Source organism: Nylanderia fulva, unplaced genomic scaffold, assembly GCF_048542155.1.
Source record: "Nylanderia fulva isolate GAGA-0341 unplaced genomic scaffold, ASM4854215v1 Scaffold8, whole genome shotgun sequence".
In the NCBI taxonomy this organism is placed as follows: domain Eukaryota; kingdom Metazoa; phylum Arthropoda; class Insecta; order Hymenoptera; family Formicidae; genus Nylanderia; species Nylanderia fulva.
The window spans coordinates 5,398,516-5,422,892 of NW_028190916.1; the positions used below are offsets into that span (position 1 = coordinate 5,398,516).

The following is a 24,377-nucleotide window of genomic DNA, read 5'->3' on the forward strand; positions in this document are numbered from 1 at the left end:
AAATCAATATCTAAAATCGTTAATTCTTGCTGAAATACGCGCGGCGTGCGACGATAATTAAACTCCATTAAGAATGTCCGATATTAGCGAAATAAAAATAAAAGCGGATAAAAGTATTTCAAGATACTCGTTGATGAAATATAATATATAGTTTTCCTTTATTAAAAGTATTCGTCAAAAATGTATCGTGTTTTACTTCCGCGATGTGTTTGAATAAATTTTACATGTCATTATTATTTTCGCATAATTCACAAAAAAAACAAAATTCTATTCTATCTTTGAAAACATTAGAGATGTAAAAGTGTTTAATTAAATAGCTTATAAAGCATTTGGGGATATAAAGTATTTTATTCGCGTGCGTGTACAAAATACCGTTTTTTCACGACGAACTAAGTGCAGGTGTTTCGAAAATTTCAGCGAGAAACAAAAAACGAGTTGGACTAAGGGGCAAACGGAGAAAAACGGCGGTGTGTTGCTCGGTAAAGCACCATAAAGTCTCATTGGCTTTAATTCGGTCGTATCCTGCTGGCCACTGGGAGTGATTAATCGTAAGGTTACTACAACACGAAAGCACCTTACTACCAATCATTCTCTACGATGCTTTAAAAGGAAGTCAACAGTGTTGCTTAATGCATTTTTCCCACCTAATTGACTATATGTAGTTGTTCTCCGAAAAAGTTAAGTCAGTCAACTATTTTATCAAAGGTATTCTTATTTCTAAATTGAAACAAAATATACGCTATTTAAAAAAATTGCATAAAATTACAAATTATATGTTTGGTAACATCACGTGGTTTTTTAAGAAGTTTTCTGTCATCCGGCATTCTCAACGACTACTGAAAATTTACCTGTGTATTTATTAAAATTCATTATAAAAGGAAGAAGGAGCTTTCGGTTAATGGCGATGAAAAATTCAACTACTTTTAAAAGGAAGGGAAGAAGGTCGGTCAATGTTTAATCTTTAAATAGAACAGGATATACATTCTCATTGTATCTCTTATTAAATCTTGGAAGTTTTTAAGACCCATCTTTAATTTTTTATTGTGCCCTTCCTCCCTCTTCCTCCCTTAAATTGCTGAAGAAATCTGTAGATGAAAATATAACAAACTTGCGACCTTGTACATCAAAGTAATATTTCTTATTATGGTGCTTTGCCGAGATAGAAAATAAAATATACATAATGCCTATCTTTCAAAGCTTTAAAACCATTTAATTATATATATATATATATATATATATATATATAGGTCAATTTTTTCGACAAATAAAATATATGTATAATGTATTATATAGTATTTATACTTGAGACTGTGTGTAATTCCAATAAATATGGTAAATGTTCAGAAATAAAGCACTCCTTGTAAATCCATTCGCCGATATTTAAAAGTATATTTAAAAGTGTATCATCCATCGAACACATAATCCGCGGACTTGTAATGCGCGTGCAGATCACGTGAAACAAAATGAAACGCTTATGAATTCTTGAAGAGTACGTTTATTTCCCGTGGCTTATAAATATACATGCCCCACCGCTTATTCCGCGGTACAGAGAACCGGCGGTATTTTCTTTTTTTTTTTTCTTTTTTTTGTTTTTATTCGACCGGTGAAACGTTGATTGAAAGCGTGCTTACTACTGTTGCTGTTTCAGCTGCGCGAGTACACCCTGACCGAATCGTATCACGAAGACGACGTCGAAGTGGAATTCGTCAGCAACGACAATCTCCAAGCGAACAGCGAGACTCCCCGAGGAATCGATCCGAACAGGGACCTAAACGAGGCCATAGCCGAGGAACGAAGGGAAATGGACACCCAGAGATACAGGTACGCATCTCCATACACTATCGCTTTTCTCGGCCACCCTCGTCAAACTTTTTACTTTGTATTTTTGCGGATTAACGGGAGTAGAAAATCACGCTTTGCCGCATGCATATTTGATAAACGGACTGCCAAAAATTGCCAATTTTCGCCTATTTTACATATCTGCGTTTCGAATTCAATCAGTTCAATCGAATGGATTAAAACATTCGAAAGAAGAAATCGGGAGGAAATTTTAATTATCTCGACCGAAATTTGGAATATTTATAGAATCTAGAGCGTGAGTTATTCCTTGCGTATACATAAATGAATCATTTTTCTCTTCATTATTTAAATAAGCGTGATTAAATACAGCTGCGGTATATAAAAAAGGCTCTCCGAATGTATATAGTATAATTTAAAATAAAATATAACAGTTATAGTGTAATTTTATTCAATTTTTAATACATGTGAAATGTTATAACTCCGTAATTTATTATTTAACTAAATACAAAGCTATTTACGATGCAACTTTTTCGTGTACGCTTCTTAAAGTATTCACATTAGATTGAGAAGGACTATAGAGGAGACACACCCGTACCTCATAAATCCACGGTTAATAAAACCGAAGGTCCGAAAAAAGTCCGAAGTTCGAGTCAGCTCGTTAAGCCTAGCACGTCTTTGGGTTTTAGTTCGTCCAAGACGTCACCTTGAGGCGAGGCTCTTAAACTTGGGAACGGCAGATAGTAAATGGTCGCCTTTCTTGGACGATATGAGAGAGGATCGCATAAGCGACGAGTATGTATTCAATGGAGGAGCGACAGTCGCGTATCGATATCGAATTTTGGAAACGGCGTCATTGACTGCCCGAAAGCGGTCTTCGCGTCTACTGAGCTTTTCTCCCTTGCTTTTTTCCCTGTCGCACAAAGAGCGAAGAGGCAAACGTGCGCAGAAAAGCATCGAATTTTATGGCAGGGTGATGCAAAACATTGAGCTACCTTGCTCGTGAACGTGACATTTGCTGTTGTCAGACCTCCGTCGAGAGGAGCAGATCTACAGTTCGAGAAATAACAGTATCGGTTTTTCGAACAATACGCACGGTTCTTTATATAGAGTTTCTTTCGAAATATAAATTTGATAAAGAAATATTGCAAAACAACGGTATAGCATTTTCGATGAAAATAAGGTATTTCCCAAAAGTCATAAAAGAAAAACTCGAGAATTCCAGCTTCAATCGCCGCACACTTCTCAGATAGTTTGCGACACGTGTTCGCGTGAGAGACCTTCTTTTCCTTCCAGTGACCGATACCATCGGCCGCCAAAGTATTGACCTTTCCTCCCGGGACACTCGCGTTTTCTCTCGCCTTATGAAAGGCTCGGTACACGCTCGAGAAGAGATCCATCCAACCCCTTTCGCCGCTCTCTTTTATGACATGAACTCGGATCATTCTCCTTTGCCTTCCACCGGCATCTCTTCATGCCCTTACGAGATTGTTCTCGTCTCGTTCCTTCGCAGCGTGCATCTTCTCGCTCTATTTCTCTCTGTAACTTTTACGATGGAGAACTCGGGCTCGAAGAGAGGCTCGTGCACATAAAGATCGCGAGTCTTCCCTTTTTTTCCTCTCACAATGTGTCAACCTTACTCGAGTCTCGAAAAAATCACCTGACTCGCTCGGTGACATTTGACAACTCGATACAACGTTTGTGTAATAATGGAGCAAAACCCTCGTGAGAAAATGCATTCGCTGGCAACACAACTTTTCACTTTCGCCATATCGCGCAAGACGCTCTCTCGAGTCTCTTCAGTTAACTTTAATAAAATTGTCTACTTTCTATTTCTAATACACCATAAGCACGCAAACTGTGAATTACTGCTAACACCGTTCGCCCCAATTGCACGAGAATAAAAGTTTAAGAAGAATTTATGGGGATGTTTTAAGACCACTTTTCCACAGCACAGGTATAAAATGTGCTTGTATTTCCAGATCCGAAATAAAACCCTTCCCTATCTAGATCATTAAATAATAAATGATGTTATATTTTAATTTCGCGCGACATGAAACATTCTTACAACTGATTCATTGCTCAATTTATAACAGTGCAATTTAATAATGATCTAAATTTCCTATAACTTGTTAATAACAAATTAACTATATAATATAATAATTAATTCTCTTACAAAATTTTGATCTATCATAAATGTATATAAAATTACACTTTTCTTAGATAAATTTAATTGAATAAAAATATTCGTACTTGCAAATGTATAGTTTTTCATAATATAATTTTTTCTATGAAAAAATAGCTGTGCGTGTATGTGTGTAAGATACGAATCTAGTTTGAAAAATATAGAAAACCAACAGTATAGACTAATTGACGGTCAGGATGTATTGTACGCGACGAAAAGTAATATTCGCTTTCGTTTATCGAGCGGAAAAACCCAGCTACCCCTCGAGCCGCAAATGCAATTTATCGTGAAACACAGCTAGTCAGATTGGGTAGGACGCAGTCGACATTGAATACCAATAACGATATTACGCGTCCGTGGGTGTCGCGTCTGATTCTACTCGATGACTGCCAACTCAAACACAAACTCAAATATAACCTATTACCTCGATATGATATTACGTACTACGCACGACGATGTTCTTACATTTTTTTTATTTTATTATCTTATATATATATATATATATATATATATATATATAACCCGCAAACGCGCGTGGAAAGTACACTTTCAAACCTTCAGACTTTGAAGTTACTCGAGATCGACCATCGGGGCGACTTTTGTCGGACTTTTATCATAATGAAAAGTAAATCATGGGATACTTTCATTAACTTAGATGAAAGTCAGAAACGTTTATGTGTATGTAGACATAGTTCAAACAAATGGCATATTCAAACTTTCCTTGAATCTATGAAAAGTATAAAATAGCAAAAAAGTTATAATTATATTAATATGCTCTAACTCTTTTGTATTTTAGAATTTTTATTTTAGCTTGTAAATCTATTACGCAATTATAAATAAATAATAGGAGAAAAATAAATGTTTCTAATCGGTATATATAATATAATTCTATCGTCTCCCACATTCATATATATTCTGATACTTTTCATATGGAGCCTATTGATATATTTCTAGATATACGTATTCCAAATATTATTTATATTTTCTGCAAACTTAGAGCATTATTAAGTTTTTCGGAAATTAAACGAGCTTATTTTCTGAAATCGTGACCGGACAGTTTTGATATCCGATAGATGATTATGATATTAATTTTCACGGATAATTCGCGACAATTTCTGAGATAAGTGTTCGGCAATTCTCGCCATAATATCCGATTGGAGGTTAAAAACCGACGAAAAATACATCGTACGATTGCGTGAAAAGCTTGAAAATAAAGTTCTAACGTACCGGTTTCTCTCTCTCATACGTCATCTCCTACATTTTATATTTGTTTTACTTTTACTGAAGCGAACATGGCTGACGGAGATTTTCATGACCTCCAATTTCGATCAAGCTGTCCGACGAAATTGGGAAAATAAAGGAGATATTTTCTCCGGAAGAGCTGACCGTGCGTAGAGCGAAATATTACGTAGTTGGCGAAAAGATGGTTTCTTGTAGGAAAACCCGCAGACGTGAAATACATATATGTTATTATTTTTTAATGTTCGACGTAGGCAATATTAATAAATTAAAAGTATCGGAAAAAGAATCAGATTTTCTCTTTATTAATTTTATAATTATTATTTATTTAAATATATTTGCTTTGCTACTCTAAAGCGCTCTGAAGAGATTTCTACTTTGAAATAAAAAGATGAACGAGAGTTACACGCGTGGAAAGAAATATTCTTCATATTCGATTATACTTTCATCAGACTAAAGATCGGTTATTTCGAGTATTTGCGTCATGTATCAATAGTTGCTGTCATATATCTTTTATCAATATATTACAATCGTATTCGCGCTCGTGTCGATTCCTACAATTCGCCAAACAAATGATTCCACTCTCGCGTGTGTTCTACTTTCGACCACTCTATCATATATCCTATCAATAAAAATCCAATCTATGATGCATTTCTTATACTTCAATATCCCATTCTGACGCAACAAAGCCGATCAGGATAAAATTCCGAACGCCGTACGAAAAGAAAGATGTAAACTCTCAACAATTCCGATTATACGACGATCGATCGGAAGAAACCGCAGCGAAAAATACATCCGATGCTTTCAAAACACTCTGTAATTTTTCGTGCTTTTCTATCATTGCGTAATTAACGTCTCAAAGATGACTGACGCGATAAATCGGAAGAAGGCCGCGAAAAATCTCGGAAAAACGATCGAAATCGACCGCGCATCCGCTTTATATAGGCCTCTCGTGTCCCTAGCCATCCAATATCCGGTTGACGCGCCGTCAAGATCGATAAAGCTTACGTTCGATGACACTCGAGATCGATCTGTAATCCTCCCTTCTGCGGCGGGAGAGGTAGCCAATCTCCTCGGAACGTTACCGCAGATTCGATTCCATTCGACGCTATCTAGGCCACTCTCGGCAAGAAACGATCGTCGTTTTCTGGTAATTGCTATTGTGCCTTCGAGACTGCCATCGATGCTACTGCCCCACTTTGGGACGGGATCTTTCTATTTTCCTGCTCTTCGTCTTAACAGATTAAATCTTACGACCGGATCATCCCGATCATTTCCTAGTCCGGGACCAAGTGCACTAAGGTCGTTTCGGAACGGAACAACGTGGCCACTGCAGCGATATATCTCATTACTGAACAGCCATTGAGCTGATCTCTTCGAAGGATTAGCAGCTGGAGATTAATCTTACGAGGAGCATAAACTTTGTACGTGTAACGGATGAAAGTGTGGCCTTATCTTTTAAGTGAAGAAATATTTCCGCATTATTTAACTGTACCTGCGAGACAATAGCGTGATAAAAAGCGACGAGTGATAATTTTGTAATTTTTTACACGTATATATGTGTGTGCGCGAAAATGGATTTTTCGAACGCGTTAAAAGAAATGTCGATACATAATTGCGAATTAATGACAATAAAGTAAATCTCGTTTAACAATATTCCAATTTAGCAAAAAAGTTTTTGTGTCCAAAGCCAATATGTATTTTATGCTTTCTGGAGTAATGCATTATATTCTTTTCACGAAAATAATTTGCAATTGCTTTTGTAGAAAAAAATTTTATCAACCAAACAATATGTTTTTTTTTTATTTTTTATCATCAACGTTCTCTTTTTCTCTCTCTCTCTCTCTCTCTCATGAGAAATATCACCATATATATCAATAAAATTGCACCTATAAACAAATTAATAGTCTCCGGTTCCGTAAATTTGTTAAAGGTGCACAGAGATGGAATAAAATAATAAATCAAAATCAAACAATCACACACGCTCGTACTCTCAATTTGTAATGATTTATTTTTACTCTGTGATGATCGTTAAAATGTATAAATATTATATTAAATAAAGAAATTAAATATACTGCACCTATTATTTGCATTGCTTCTGCACAAAAATATATAGATATTTTTTATTTCTAATTGTGCTGTACCTATAGCTGTTTATAAAATGTACGCATTGCAGTTGTAGCAGAACTAGCTACGTGCACTCTCAAACTTGAATTGCAAATGAATTTTGAACGAAAACAATGATTTTTCATCATAAAAACATGCCAAGTTACATTGTGCAAATTTATTGAAAGCAACGCTAAACACATACGATGCTGTATCGTTTTATATGAGTGAATGCCACATATATATATATATATATATGAATATACATATGAGGAACATGTACTGTATATTGAGAGAGATAGAACGAACGCGCGTGTCAATGAAATTACCCAACTTTAAAAATAAAAATGCTTCGCGCAACGAGAAACGAGAATGTGTGAAATTCACCTTGATATAACGAACAATCGTCGCGAACTTCAAAGAATAATGATGCGTTTTTTTTCAAGCTCTATGAATTTCTGCGAATTCGATAACGCAAAAACTACGAGATTCGCACCTTTTTGCGTAATCGTAAAGTTAATTACTCGAGACAGGGTGATAAAGCCGCGCGCACATCACTAGAAGCACAAACGCGACCGCGTAAATCCCCATCCAAACGTAATAGTACCATTTGTGAGAGGAGAAGAGAGAGAGAGAACATCCGGCATACAGCACGTTCCAATGAATTTACTGCGATAGAGGAGGGTACGAGAGTGTAACAAGAAGTAACTATAACGGACGACGTGCTTAGGTGTTATCGCGTCCGATGCATTCCACCTTCGTATTTATCGAAAGATTGGAAAGAGAGAGAGAGAGAGAGAGAGAGAGAGAGAGAAAGAGAGAAAGAGAACGAAAGCAGAGTCGCGGACCGCGGCAATCGTAATGTGTTCGGCGTCATTTATTTTCCACCCCCATCATTTATTTCCACGCGCGCATTTTTCAATCGCGCGCACGCAAAGTCCAAGAAATTAAAGTTAGCTGATTCGAGAGACGTTTCGTTTCGTCCAAAAAAAAATAGCCTACAGATCTTAATTCATAAGTGTCAATGATGGATACTAAAATATGATAAGTATATCGCGGTGAACTTTGTGTCTCTTTTATTCTCTCTTCTATATATGTGCATGTATGTATGTATCACATGCAGTGACGATACATTTAAAATGTATCTCGATACAGATACGTGTAAAAAAATATATCTAGATACAGATACAAATGCACAAATTAAAATGCATAGAGATACAGATAATCGGATACTTTAAAAGTATCTCAGATACATATCAGATACTTTTAAATTATATTTTATCATAATAATATGCACTGAATAAGTCTTTCGTGTAGCGACTTTATTCGTTAGTCTTAACATGTGAAAAATGTCTCAAAGATATCGTCGCTCAAACTATTTCGCCATGGTACTAAAATTTGATCAATGCTTAATAATCCTTCAACCGGTGTTGATGTCAATATATTGATAACTTGCAATCTTGATCTTTTAAAAATTTAATTTTATTATATATTCTCGACAAAATATATAGACAGATGTGCGTGTTACGTGCGAACCGCAATATTCTGAAAACATTTTTTCATATCTTGCACGAACTCTGTGATAATCCGTGCGAGCCGGACTACGGAAACAGCTTGCATAATCCAAAATGTAAATGCTATTACTGTCGTACCGTTGGAGAATCTCCACCATAGTTCGCACTCATATTGGACAATTTCATATATCTCTTTCCGGAAATCCAGACTACTTTTTTCACGTTCTAATTGTACTCTGGATTTTCTCGATTTATAATAAAACAAAAATATAGATATATATGCATATAGAAGCACAAATGATTAATTAACAAACCAAATAAGTCGCATCTTAAAATAAAGTAAATGATTCGTTGAAAAACTTTTGATGGGATTTAATAAATCACAATTCACACATTTCCTGTACAATTGAAAAAAAATATATATCGACGAAAAGAGCAGCTTATATTAGAATTATGCACGTTATCGCGATCGAGATGCACAGCGAGAACGTATAATGGAATGAAAATCCGAGAGACCGACAACGAAATGCATGCATTAACGCTCAAAGTCCCCTCCTCTTCATCAGCCCTCCTTTCTGCCGTCAGATGCAAACGCATTAGCGCGCAATTAATTCACCGGTGTCCATTGTATCGCGTTCTACTGCGTATTAAGTTCATCGCGCTTGTAAATTCCACACAACACATACACAACACGAACCCGATGTAAAATAAATCATTGCGTCGAGAATATACATGCCGGTTCGAGAATCCCTCGTAAGGGTGCAAAACGCGACGACGAGGCATTCATATCGTATCATCGTTAAAATTGTTAACAACTCCACGGCTTCCGCCCGATGAAACTCAAGAATATATATATATATATATATATATATATATATATATATATAAAGCAGCTGATATTTTTTCCGCCGCCATCACAAAATGAAATGATACCAGTTTCGTGTAGGTCTAACGACCCGCAATAAGTTTCAACGCCCAAAGAATGGAACTTGATATAAAGCGGCACGCGATAAGAGGAACCCTCAAACGAGCCGATATTATTATTTATTAAATGAAGATTTATTAAGGTTTTCCACTGCTCCTTTTCTTATATGAAAAAATATTAGAGTAGAAGAGGAAAGTTTAAAATCGATCAGAGAAATTTCATTCCCCCAAGAAAAATGCTCTTCTCGTTTTATGAAGTAAAGCAATAACGAAGACAATTTCCTGTACTTGTCTCCACACCCTCGACTAATACTGATTGCCAGCGATATACTGTTTACCCTACTTCGTCAAACTTCCTGTAGACGCGCGACGTGGCCATAATCGGCGTTGACGACGTCGTTACGCAAGTTCGATAGAGTGGAACGAGAATCGAATCGATTAGATCTAAATATAATTCGATTGCCTAGGGTAAAAAAAAGTTCCACGAATTGTTACGCCTCGTGGCTCAAGCACGATGATCGTTGACATTCGATTCCGGATTGCGTTCGATCGAACACAACTTCAAGTGTCCACGAATTTAAAATACCGCGCGTGTGTGTCTTTTTCGTTCACAATCGGAGTAAGTTTTCGGAAAGAGAAAGAGCGCAAATAAAATTCACGTTTGTTCGTATTCGTTTAGATTTTCCGGTTGACAGCGGCAGACCAACCTACAAGTCAGTTTAATTAAAAAGTTACGCCGACCTACGCGAGCTCGAATTCTTAGCCGCGAAGCTTGGAACTTCCTGGAGGAATATTAAAGCGTAGGAAAAAGTAAACTTATGCTAAATCTGCATACATGCAAATATCGTGTAGAAAATACAGTTATGCTAAACGTGCCGCGTCAGCGTATCTCTTTAACAGGGAAGAAGTTATCTCAAATACGATTTGAAATTACATTCAAACGGCATGCGTTTATGATAAATAATAAGATGTAGCTAAGATTTGTGAAAAAAATTGCAAACTTTCTTGTATTCATTTGCTCGCGCAGATCATTGAGTTTCATCGGATTAGGGAATAATCATGATAATTAGACAATTCCGGATTCGAAGCTGTGCTTCGAAACTGATACGCACCGATTGCATATGCATTGCCTCCATATTGCAAAGCGTAATTGCTTAATTGGGTCACAAATTACAATTGGGATTTGTAATTACCATGATTAAACAGAATTTTCTAATCGATTGCATTCGAAATCGTAAATTTTCGCCGTAAATCGCTATAATAATGAAATCGCAAACGTCACGGTGCAATGATACGCGTCGAGAGACACTCAGCATCCGATGATCGCGTATATCAAGCGAAAATAAACGCTCTCGATGAAAATTCTCCATTTCGTTGCGCGGGAATACGCGAAAAGCCAATTTTCCATAGAAATTTTTCAAAGAGAGCGACAAGAAGATGGAAAGAGGGATATAGAAAAAGAGAGAAAGGGTATGGGAGAAAAGCGAAGTGCGGTGTGAATAAGTTTTCCTTGCATGAAACGCAAGTTTCGAGGTTGCCGGACAATCCCTTGATTCTGTTCTCTTATATGTACCACATGCCAACCGTAAATCAATTTTCGAAATTGTTTTCGCACGCCCGCACGCCTCGCTAAATTCGATTCGTCGGAGTACACGTACCGACGAAAACTACGACGAAAATCCCCGGTTCATAAAGAACGACCGATTCGCTCGAGCGGTGAAAATCTAAAGAAAGGCGTCCTAAACAGAGCGCCAGCTTCAATGTACTAGGTGAACAGCTAGTGAACAATAGTGAACCTAAACGTTAATTAATACTGAACAGTCTATTAATATTTTAATATATAATAAAACGATATGAAATATAACGTGCTCGTTATATTTTTGATCATTATCTTCTTTGTCGCAATTTTTATACATATATGTATATCAGACTTTGAATTATTTTTTATTACGTTTATATATTTTTCAAGATAATATAAATATTATTACTCCGCCTCTGCAGCATTAATTATACATATTATTTTACCTCAAACAAAAACGTTAATTATAAATAATCTAAAACATAATATACTGTTTGGCTGCTTTTATAACATTTTAATTATATACGTATATTCTTTCTCGAACAAATATTAATTATAATTTCACAAAGGCCGAGTATCAACGTTATAGTTCAGCGACACTCGAATTTATTCAACAAATATATGTATTCGTTAACGGAGCTTAAACCGTGTAATGCTGCCGCAATTATAACATTGGCCAGTTAAATTAATTCAGTCGACCAATCGACTGGCAAAGCTCAAACCATATTTTTGTCAAGCCATTTGTGCAAATTCGCGAATTTCACTTTCTCCGGAAAATAATTAATTTTCAACTTCATCTCGCGGGCGACGCGACGCCCAGGCATTATATCTCGGTGTTTTATACAAGTTAATATACATACACGTTTGGCAAATGGCGTCCGACAAGTTCAGTTGCGCCACTAATACCTGGCCAGTTCCATTTAGTAATTGCTACCTAACACGCTCGTCCAACTTATTACTGTCTAGGCGCTGTCTACACTATGGCGTTTCACTGCACCGCACCGACCGACTGCATGTATATTCATCGAGTATTGATTGCGAGTATATGGACATAGTAATGGAAATTCCGCCGATTCGCGTTAAAGCATTGCCCGATGCATCGTCAGTCAAAATACGCGTGCATATATCGAACAACAATTACACGCGAATAATATTAACCTAACGAGATGCAATATTGACATATAAATAATCGTGGAAAGCACACACACACACATATACATGGCGATATTAGACATTCATCTTCACAGCGGCAAAAGTTTCACAGACTTTACGAGTTTCTAATTTCCGAATTCTACAGTCTTTTAATTAAAAGTCTCAATTTTATTTTAATGAGCTCGTTTATATTCGACTCCTCTCCGAACATCGCAGAATCCCTCGAGTCTCCTTGCCGTCGAAGATCGATACAGGAGATATATACGAGAGCGAGGATATCGCGGGATTGCTAGAGCTGACCGATTTCTAATAACACACACGTCTCTTTTCTGACTTCAGATATTGGAGCACGACAGGCAACGATCAGCAGCAGGTCGTAACCGACGTTCCGCGCGACAACAAGGCGGCGATCATCAACAGCATCGCCTCATCTTACTCCTCGTCGTGGCAAGTACAGCGGCCGAGGTACAGCGCAACTCCGATGCCACGACCTTCGAAGGTCACCGTCGACGGTGATAAAACCGAGACAGTACAGCGAGACAGGAAAATCCGACTGGCCGTACTATCAGACATACAGGCGAACGGCGGAGGCGCAGAAGGCGCAGATCTACGAGGATATCCAGAGGAAGATTGCGAACGCGTCGAACGTGTCGAGTATCGGTTACTCATTCGCGAGTAACAACGCGACCAACAACCTGGCGGATCAGCGCCAGCACAGACTCCGGATGAAGCATCACGGACTGACGTCCAAGGGCAAGCGAGTTAGAACACGTGAGTTCAACAATCTCGAAATATAAATATATCGTATATTATTCGTCGTGTTCAATTTTATCATTCGCATCTCATAGAGTTATATTTTAGTGTTTTTTTTTTTTTAATATTTTATCTAGGTGAGCTTTAGCTTTTTGTATCTAGATATAGAGATATAGATACTTCAATTCGAATATTTCTCAGATACAGACTCGGATACACAAAATGTATCTAGATACATGTATCTAAATACTACCCAACACTGGTTGGATCGATATAGTCATCCTTGTTGATCGCCGCTAATCCGGCGAGAAATGATTACGGACATAATTCAAAATGTGTTTTTCGACCTTCGCTGGTATCTCCGCTCTTGCTATCTAATCGAGCCTCTAATTAACTCTTTAAAAGACACGGCGAAAACGGGAGTACTGAACAAAACCCCCCGATGCAGTTTTTCATTGACGGTAGCTAATGCAAAAGAGCTGAGCGCTCTCAATAGCCATATTTCCCGCGTAAATGATCAAAGCGCACTACCATGCTTTCCCTCTCTCTCTTTCTCTTTCGTCTTTCACATCCACGTTGTATCCTCCACCCTTTCTGTCTCGCGTTTGTCCGCCGTTCCGGTTTCCGTGGCAAGTTAAAGCAGCCTTTTTCTCGCGTTTGCAAGATTCTCATGTATGCACGTCATAAAACAGTATGTTATTTGACTCGATAATAATATACATAACTAACAAATTACAAAATAATAGTAAAAATAATCAATATTTAATTTTATTCTTCTAGATTATTGCATTTTCCTTCAATTACGATTCTAATTTTTTTTTAAGCCGACGAGAGAATCGCCGAAGTAAAAGTAAAGCCAAAAACGCGTCTTTAAAGCTAGACCTATCTAGTCTCATTGCGGTCAACCTATCACAGTCATCTAGTTCCGACAATTTCCCTGCACGTCGCGAGATTAAACGTGAACCCGCAGACCCGCTCGAGCGGAATAATTGCACTCGTGATTCCAGGCGCACCTAGAGATTGCAAGGTCGGCGAATGGGGTCCGTGGAGCGCGTGCAGTCGCAGCTGTGGGGTGGGCGAGACCCAGAGGACGCGGAAGGTCACGATAAAGCCGCGCCGAGGCGGCACTCCGTGTCCGCCGTTGAAGGAGACCAAGTGGTGCGGCAGCGTCAATCCGTGCTCGGAGAGCAAGCCGATCATCGACTACCATTGGTAGTCATCGTCAGGGGTTTCCTTTCACGAACACGTGTACCAAAGTGACTCGTTCACGGACGAAAGGTCGCAAGCGGACGAGAGGACGGGTGAGGAGCGATTTATGCGAGAAATGCGCACGCAAACGGAACGGACGTGATCGGTATGAGAAATTTCATTAACGAAGAATGGATAATAAAGCTGAGAATATCTTTTATATCTCGATGTGTAATCGTTGACATGGCGCTGGGAATGTATTACTGTATGGGCTAATGCTTTAGAAAGGGAGTAGCGATTTGTGTGGTTTGACAATATATATTACAGAAAATTTTTCGTAAACGATAATTGATATCTTAAGGAAAAGAAGGACTGTTGCACAGCGACCATTGCCATCGGATGATACTACGTATGTTTATGCAAACGATCATGCACGACGTGTTTCGATTATGTGCGCCTCAAGTGACGTAATCTCTTGATATCATTTTTTTAATTACGATGAATAGTCGCGATTATTATATAATATGATCTCGCAACGAACAATTGGAGAAACGTCGTTGTTCGGCGATTTTATTTTACTCGCTTACATTTATCGTCGTTTGATGTTCGATACATATTACATGTGTATACGAATATATATATATATATATATATATATATATATATATTGCTTGCAGGTTCTCGAATATTGAAAACAAAAAGATTTCCAAAGAGAAATTCGAATAGCTGACTGGCATCGGATCGTGTATCACTAAAATGCGTTTGAGGCTCGATTTTCACTCGTCGGAGCACATGCCGTTTTGATTTTTTTATTTTCAGAGTAATTGAACAATCGAGCACTGTTTGTCGAATTTGTTATGGCAAAAAAAACCAACGTAAAAAAGAAAAAAAGAAGAATCTATCTGCAATAGATTCGTCTCGCTAATGCAAGGCGGATCTGCGAATTGTCTATTCGTATAATATAATATATTGTATATCGAAAACATGAAATGTCTGAGATTATGAAGTCATACCAAAGATCGCACACGTGTAGATTTTCTTCTACATATCAGAATAACCGGAGAGTCGCCGCATTGAAAATTAAATTAATTCCCGATTTTAACCCGCGTTGAAAGCGAATGTAACGATAACACGTCTCGATCTTCGCACGCGATCGAGAATAGAAATGAACCTCGGTATAATTGGAAAATTGATCCAACTTTCCGGAAGAGAAAAACGTTACATGCAATTAAGCTGATAGTTTAATCGCCCCGGATACGAATAATATACCATGATCGACGTGTTCTACATGCTCAGGTGCGAGAATTCCTCCGGTGAAATTTAACCGTCGCGTGCCATACCATAGTCTCGCCGAGATTGAGCCGACGTTTCTCTCGGAACCTAGTACGTTGCTTAGAGCGAAGTTTTTATCGGCCCGCTATTTTCTATCGCGAAACAAAAACGATCGTGTGCGAGATTTATATATAATGTGATGGAAACTCTGTTTAAAATACAAATAAAGTTAATAATCAACTTAACATCTTAATGAGAGTTTTTTTAATTTTTAAAAACTATTTTTTATACATATATCTATTCGTAAATTGTGTACATTCTCTATTTATTTTTTTGCCGTATTTTTGAAATCCTATACTGTTTACCTTTTACGGTATAAAGTTTTTTGTTTGAAATCTCCATTTCCGAGAGAATTCGCAAGATACGCATGCAATTTTTTTTCGAAACGTCGTGCAATGATCGAAAAGGTTGAAATATTTCGTGAGAAGAAAAAAAAATAAGATCGATGTCCGCGTAGGGCGTATCGAGTAAACGTCAGAGCGATTTTCAGCGCGCTCGTACAAAATCCCAGACAAGGTCGCGTGAGTGTTTTTCGCAAAACGTCTCCTCGCTCGATGGAGAATAACCGTGGAATGAAGCAAGAACTCATAGAGCAGGTGTTCCGCAAAATCGATTTTTTTCTCCACCGTCATTGAGAGTGCTACATCTTTCTCTCTCCCTCTCTCTCTCTCTCTATCTCTATCTCTATCTATCTATCTGTCTCTCTCGTGACGTGTGGTAGGAAAATTTTTACAAAGATATCATCAGGTACGTCTTAGGTGAGTGTATTATATCTTAGATATAAATTTAACGATAATAATTAATAACTAACGTCTAATTGTAACACTCGTTAATTATTAGGCCCATATTAATCGCGTCCGCGACGCGGAATTCGGCGTTGGTTGCGAAAAATACGCGCAGCTTCAGTTGTAAGAATGAAATTGAGCCACCCCCTGTAGAGAACGGGATGGCTCCCATAAATTTAAAAGTGACTCGACGCTGAATTTCCCACGCGACGCACGTCGACGCACGGCTTGTCCTTCACGTTTAGCGTCCGTAGCCGCTATTCTCACCGAATATTCAGTGCTAAATGCCCGATCGTTGTGAAGATATCGATATACTATTGAATAAATTAAATTTAAAAAAATAGCCATAATTTGTGCCATAAAATTGCACAGTCGCGTTTAGCGCTAAACACGCAGCGAGAATAGAGGTTTGCGTAAAGCTAAAGCTGATATAATTGTATAACTTTTTTTATACCCGAATCTCTAAATGTTAATTTCGACACGAAAATGAACGAAATATACATATAATATATATTGTGTGCCCGTTACTATACGCTGCCATAATAGAAAGAAATAACGTGTAAATTTTCAAAATCAATTTCGTGCGTGACGCAACAATAATGATTTTTCCTGCTACGTTGGTTCTAGCGAAACATAAAATAAGCACGTTATGAAAAATAATGGTACGAGCGCGGAGATTGTAGCGTACTGTGCAAATTCGCAGACCGTCGCGTAATATCTGTACCTATCTACGTTTGTTCATATCGCGCTGAAACTGAAATGAAATAGGCTAATCGTCGCGATAGTGACGAAAGGAGATAATTGCGTAGACAAATTTTCAAATTGCCGCTTGGCATCTCATAACGCTTCGGTAAGTATCTTGAAAATGTACGACAAATTTGCGCGTTACGCAACACCTTTCGACAATACTCATATAGAGTAAGATATGGTATATCTTTTTTACACACAATCGTCTTTGCTCTTAGACTTTTTTTCAATATTCAAATTGCTGAAGCCGTTTGTGCAAATCTCTGAATGAAAGAAAAAAGCCTTCGTAAAATCAGAATAATAATAGCTACCGAATAAGATCTGAATACAAAGACAGATGATAATTCTCGAAATTTTCTCTGAGGAAGGGTCGACTTCGTCGGAAAATTTCTTGTTAAAATCACAATAGTCCAGCACGCATTTTACAGAGAAGATGCATTTTGCTCTCAACCTATCTTAAAAACGGAAGATAGAAAGTGCACGCGGCGGGAATACAATCTTAATTACGGTGGTACTTATAATACTCTCCTCCCCTTTTTCTCTCTCTCTTTCTCTCTCTATTATGTTAAAACCCGATCGTTCGCGATAATTAGCTGCTGATCTTCACCGGAGAGAATCCCTTGGAAGCCGTCGCTGGCGGCGAGAGCGCGCGGTCGAAATGAAATATCAGACCGAGTTAATCCCCGAGACGAAAACCCAACCGACATATTGTAAAATCTTTCATGGAACAATACCGCATGGCGATAAGAGAGAAAAAGAGAGAAAGCTCTTTTCATTTTCCTCTGATATATATATAATATATATATATATATTTATATATATATAGGTATATACAAACATATATACATAGATACATATATGTATACAGGCCCAGAACTGGCGTAAAAGTTTTTAATGGCAGATTCCTGGTATCATTTGGAGATGATTTTTCCTTAAGGAAAATGTTGAGGGAGGCCATCATTTTTAGCATGTTCCCAATTCTTGTTATCTTTATAACTAAGCCTTGTATTAAAATTCTATTAAAGCGAACTCTATCTAAAATTAATTTTATCTCCACTTAGGCTTAGTTTCCAATTTAAGCGATGCTTATAATTCGAAAATTATTGGTGCCTCGACATTTTCGCTGAGGAAAAATCGTCTCCTAATGATACCAGGAATCTGCCGTTAAAAAGTTTTCCGCCAGTTCTGGGACACCCTGTATAATATATACACATATATATATATATATATATATATATATATGTATTAATGTATATATGTATGTATAAGAAAGAGGGCCGAGCCGTTGCCGTCTCGCAGTTTTAGATGCATTAAGGATAAACGTTTTGTAAACTAAACGGGAACGCTTTCGTGAGAAACGGGGTCACTTCTGTGACACGGAAAGAGGAAAGGAGCGAGTGTGCTTTTGTGAAATAACGATGGAAGTCACTGTAAATTCATTATTGTCGGATAAAAGTATTTGAGTTCGGTGCAATTGAATCAGAGAGTTCGTTTATCCGAGATCCGAGATAATTCGAAATGCAATTCTTTTCTTTATCCCTTGATTGAGCTCGATCGCAAAACTTTGCTCTTTCGGATGCAATCTGACAATGAGTATCACAAATATATCTACCGTTATATATACTTCATCATATATCTGAGTAATTACGATTGCTCTGATTCATGTTAATTTTGTAAATTAATTATTTTATTTGTGTGCAAAATTTGTTTGTTCTCTGTTATTAAAAGAAAGAACAACGATAAATCGGAACAAACTTATTTACTTATATAATTTACCACTTTTTTTCTGTCTTGAATTTTATTGACTGAATGTATTCAATTAATACAAATAATATGCAAATACATATTTTGATCCTTTTCTCTTTCGCGCGTTTCTGGTCTACGTGACAATGACAAATCAATGACAGATTAATGGAGGAGCTAAGTGGAGTGCCACGATGATTATTCTGTACAAGTCACTGTGCATTCTAGCCCTGTAAGGATAGCCGATAGGACTAGCGATTAAGCCGAAGCATATGTACCGATGTATAACACATAAGTTTATATTACATAATAAAATGTGTCGAGAAAATAAGCGGGCTCCCTTCTCGATCTTCGAATACATAATATTTTTCACTTGCGACGTATGAATGGTATTCGTATATAATAAAGTAGTAATTATTTCAGGAATCGTGTAATCCTCTCTCTCTCTCTCTCTCTCTCTCTCTCTTTTCTCTCTTTCTCTTTGTTACCCATTTTTATTCTACATGATAATCACTCTACTTCATTTTCTGAGATTTATATTTCAGAATATATATAGAATAATTTCATTGGCTATTAATATGATATAAATCATATTTTAAATTACAAGAAATAAATAAATCATTTTTGTAAAACGCGTTTATTATTATCATGCACATTTGGGAATCATCTGCCAAAAATCTAATATAATTTCAAACACTTCCACTCACGTTAAACGCCTTTTTTCAAATCAAATGTTAAAGAATGAGTCTTTTATCTTTTCGCATTTTAGACATAGCGAAGATTTTTTATGACAATCTGTCAGACACCATAATAATAATCATTGTTGTTATATTACAAAGTCGATGGAAGAGTCTTGACGACGAAAGCCACTACTGTAAGTATGCAATTACATCGTCATAAGTATATAACCACGACGGAAGTGAGCAATTTCGCGTCAAATTATAAAACCGAACGAGTTCTATCTCTCGTCTACCATTTTCCACCCTACAGATCCATCTCACTACCGCATCGCCGCCATGATAAAACCGTCGGTGATGGTACGTAAATTCACGCTTCAAGGAAATCGATCGTTACGGAGATAGCGTTCTCCCCCGCATAACAGCCTTTTAACAGTGTTACTCTGAAATTTTACTCTCGCGTAAAATATTCTATATATGCATAACATACACGACTGAGAGCATACATATATATGGAAAAGTCTGGATAGAAAACACCACTGCAATTCGTTTAATTTACAATACATTGGCAAAAAACTTCTGGATAGAAAAAACTACTGCAATTCGTTGCATTCATAATACATAAAATACAAAAAATTTCTCTAGCAAGTGGGCGTCTCGATTTTTCTCAAACCATCATCTCGTGATATTTTCGTTTGCAATAAATATTCATTACAAATGTATCGAAGACAATTATCGAATTTATTTGAATTTTCACGGCCTATATATAAAAAGACTTCGAAGTCTTATAAGAATACAAATTATATGTAATTTTACAGAAATAATGTTAGAATTTTGAAAAAAGAGAATAGCTTCTCTCTCTGCAACTTTTATTTTGAAAAATTATATTTAATAGACAAAAAGAGAGAATGCGGGAATTTGAATCTTATATCGCTCGAGAGGATCAATATTATTATGTCTATTTACTTGCACATTTATTTTCTCAACGTCCGTTGAAAAAAATACTAACTAATCAGCAATAGTATTATTTCAATAAAATATATGTCTTACAACTATATATAAAATACTACATATTTTTTTCAAGATATTAAATAAATTATAATTTTTTAATATATTACTCTGTAAGAATCTGCTTGAAATTTAATAATTTATTAATAATTTATTAATTAAAGAGAGATATTTGGTTGTAATTATCATAAAATTATATTTTGTAATTAAACATAAAATGTATTGCATTTGTTAATTAAAACATTTAATCATTATTTCCTCGCAAAATATCCGAAGTATATATATGTATACTCCGTCTGCATACTCTATTAGAGAAGTCTAACAATATTCCGAATCTGTCATAATTAAATATAACTGTCTGAATATCGAATAATATGATAGCGTTCGCCGAAGATAGAGAATCACGTCAATCGAGATAGACAGCCTTTCTAACATACTTGGAATAACAAATGCGAAAAGCCGAAAGCGGCGGTATTGTTAGCTTTTGTCGAAGCAGTCGTTGAACCCGCATTGAAATCCATTTTTCACAAGTAGCTCGCTATTCTTGCTTACCGCCGTCCAAGACCAGCCGGCATCATTCGAAAGCGCATGGAGCGCAGCAGTTCTATTCATCTTTCACTGCTGCCGGTGATTCTTTGCTCGGCGGACTTGTATCTCTTTGCTCCCCTTGCGCAACACTCGACGGACGAGAATCCAACGAGCGGCGGTAAACCACCGAAGAGAGCCAAGCTATATATGTACATAAGTCGTATCCAATTCTGACTCTGTGTTCTACACTCCTCTTTTCTTTATTTCCTCGAATCTTCACTTTCTCACCGCCTTGTGATGTACACTTTATTATGTCGCATATTTCGCAAAAAAACCAAACTGACAAGAAGAGATCTCTTTCTCTCCTCTATCGTTTCTCCTCCCCGTCTCAAGTGAATAACGCTCGGAATAATATTTTTTTTTTCAAGAAACACGGAGAGTTAATAAGGATACGCTCTTTGGACAATTGCATTTACTGTTGGCTTATCTCTCTGAAGATTTATTATTTATTGCGAATATATAAATAAAATATTTTGCGTACGTTACAAAAATTCAGTACTGACAGTTCAATTAATTTTCGAGAAATAAAATTAATTTACTGCCAATTACTATTAATATGACTTTAAAAAATATATATGAAAATTGGAATATAAAAATGAAATAAAGTTGAATAATATAAAAATATCTTTGAAGTATTTTTATTTGAGAATAAAATGACAGAAAATAAAAATAATGTTGCATATAAAAATCACAAGATAATACGATAAAAATAATTGGATTGATTAATACGCAATCAATTCGCCAATAAAAATATCCAGAATAATAATACGCGTCTTTCTATAAGTTTCCTTATCAACGCTCCGGTCTTCACGGAATTGCAGACGGCACTAATAATCGTCCCAACGGGACGATTCTACCCGTTCGTTGTTATCACGCAACATTACCCCAAGATAAAGCGTTCGACGCAGTGATGGCAATGGCGCTACTGCAAAACTGCAGGGAAAAGATCGAAGTGAAGTCTAATAGAGTCTAAATAGAGTCTAAAGTCGTATAATAATATTATACAATTTTCATTAAACCGTACTAACCATTTCTTGATAATATAATTTCTTTATATAATGCTTATTATAATTTTACATTTATTTTACTGCTCAATTTCTTTACAGCCTCCAACTCGAGTCTCTAATTAAACTCGAAACTAATATTTCGCGAAACGTCATTATTGTTAAAAAAGAATCCGTGATATTTTTTACGTAATAGAGAAAAATAAAATCATTAAATAATCATTAAACTATTTGCATATTTTAATAATAATCCAATGTTTCATCCATAATTTCATACTACTTCAAAATCTATTATATCGATAAAATTCTTCTCCCAGGGCGACCCTGAATTTGACTCTCATAGTCAAGCCAGCTGTGCTTGTTATCACGCAACATTACGCCGAAATAAAGGACGACACGTCGGATAACATTTGGGGTGGTGTGAGAGATAGATACAATATCTAGAAGGCGTGTGATTCTCGCAACCCTTCGCGGATAAGAGATACGTAGATAGGACTAGCCCGTCCCTTCACGACTAGCACATGGACTAGCGATATATAACCCCCTCGCACAAACAAGAGTCAATAGAGCAGCGCACCACGTATGTTGCTATTGCGGGGTTGAGTGCTTTGGACAATACATAATGATGCCCCAAAGCCGTATACAAGCCGATAAGACCTATTCATCGGGGAGGATCGAAACTCGCGCTTCATCCCTCTTTTCTGGAAATCGAAGAACTTGTGTTTGTTCATGGCGATAATATGCAACGAATACTAATTTATCTGAAACCTCTACGAACTCGGCTTTTATTTTTTTTTATTTTTTTATTTTTTGTAATAAAACAATTTGGTTCGATGAGTTGAGAGAGATTGATATAAAATGATACGTGTATATATACATATAATATAGTTGTATATTCTTTTTAAGAGTCTCAAGACTCGTAACAAATATAATTATTTAGAGATAATTAGTTTCCTCAAAGAAATTGAGATTCTCTAATATATCATAAAATATGAAAATAAAAAGCTCAATATATAAATGATGAATTTAACTTTTAATTTCAATACGGTCAGCAAAGTCGGAATAAGGATAGATCTAAAGTTGAAATACACAGAAATATTTACACGCTGCTAATTTACAACTTATCCATAAATCAACTTTGCAGAAAATAACGCTGTAGGCTATGCGAACTGATAAAATCGATTTAACGGAGTTGATCTGAGAAGAGTATCGAAATATGATCTACGATCTAAAGAACAAAATAGTTAAGTATCTATAATTCTGCAAACTATATATTTCTCTCGTTCAAAATAATTTTCAACTGCATCTTCTTTACAGTAGAATGCAATTTCTACAACCCGGTATGTTCAAAATTAATAAATAGCATTAGAAGTTGCAACAAGCAAGTTAAGAACTCAAACTTTTCAAAATTCTTTATAAGCGCATTAAAAATACACGGCTGTTACTTTAAAAAGTAGTAGTTAAACAGTTTCAACAGCTTAACGTAGCACTTAATAAATGCGAGTCGAGTGCGTGCTGCCATTTTATACACGCGCTGTAATATTACAAGAGTTTTCACTCCAACCTTTCGCATGGATTCATTATTAAACAAATATCCTTGCCGCCATGCAAATTGGTTCTATTAACATTCTATTAACTTCGAGCACACAGAGAGAGAAAGAATATTTGCTTTAAGATCTTGAGATTTTTAAGAAAGATGAATCTATCCTATATGATAATACAACATTTAATTGCTTATTCAAGTCCAGTAAATGCGATAATTATTACACACATGTAAGTCGCAATATAAAAAAAATATAATATAATGTATAATAATAATTATAACTGTAAACTGTGCAATATACTCCGATTTGTGTGACTTATTTCACGCGTGACAGAATATAATGAACTAATACTAAGGAAGTAAACCCGAACTCGATGAGTCTATAATGACAAATAAACTGCGAGTCGTGGAACAAGCGTACGGAAAATCGGTCGCAGTCAGTCATAATAAAGATATTACCGAGGGAGGACACGTGCCGCATGGTTAGATAGCCGAAGGTTCACAAAATTAATA

General features: G+C 36.4%; 1 protein-coding gene and 1 long non-coding RNA gene across 2 annotated transcripts in view; one reads left to right on the top strand and one right to left on the bottom strand.

Annotated features, from left to right (window-relative positions):
• The window catches only part of LOC114938070 (spondin-1), a 188,429-nt gene extending 168,959 nt beyond the window's left edge, over positions 1 to 19,470 (top strand). Inside the window, 4 exon segments of the mRNA XM_085489139.1 lie at positions 1,649 to 1,821; positions 12,836 to 13,022; positions 13,024 to 13,267; positions 14,257 to 19,470. Coding sequence (XP_085345265.1) covers positions 1,649 to 1,821; positions 12,836 to 13,022; positions 13,024 to 13,267; positions 14,257 to 14,465 — 813 coding nt within the window. The 3' untranslated portion in view covers positions 14,466 to 19,470.
• Positions 1 to 24,377, bottom strand: part of LOC114938543 (uncharacterized) — a 247,020-nt gene that overhangs the window by 211,288 nt on the left and 11,355 nt on the right. The window lies entirely within an intron of this gene.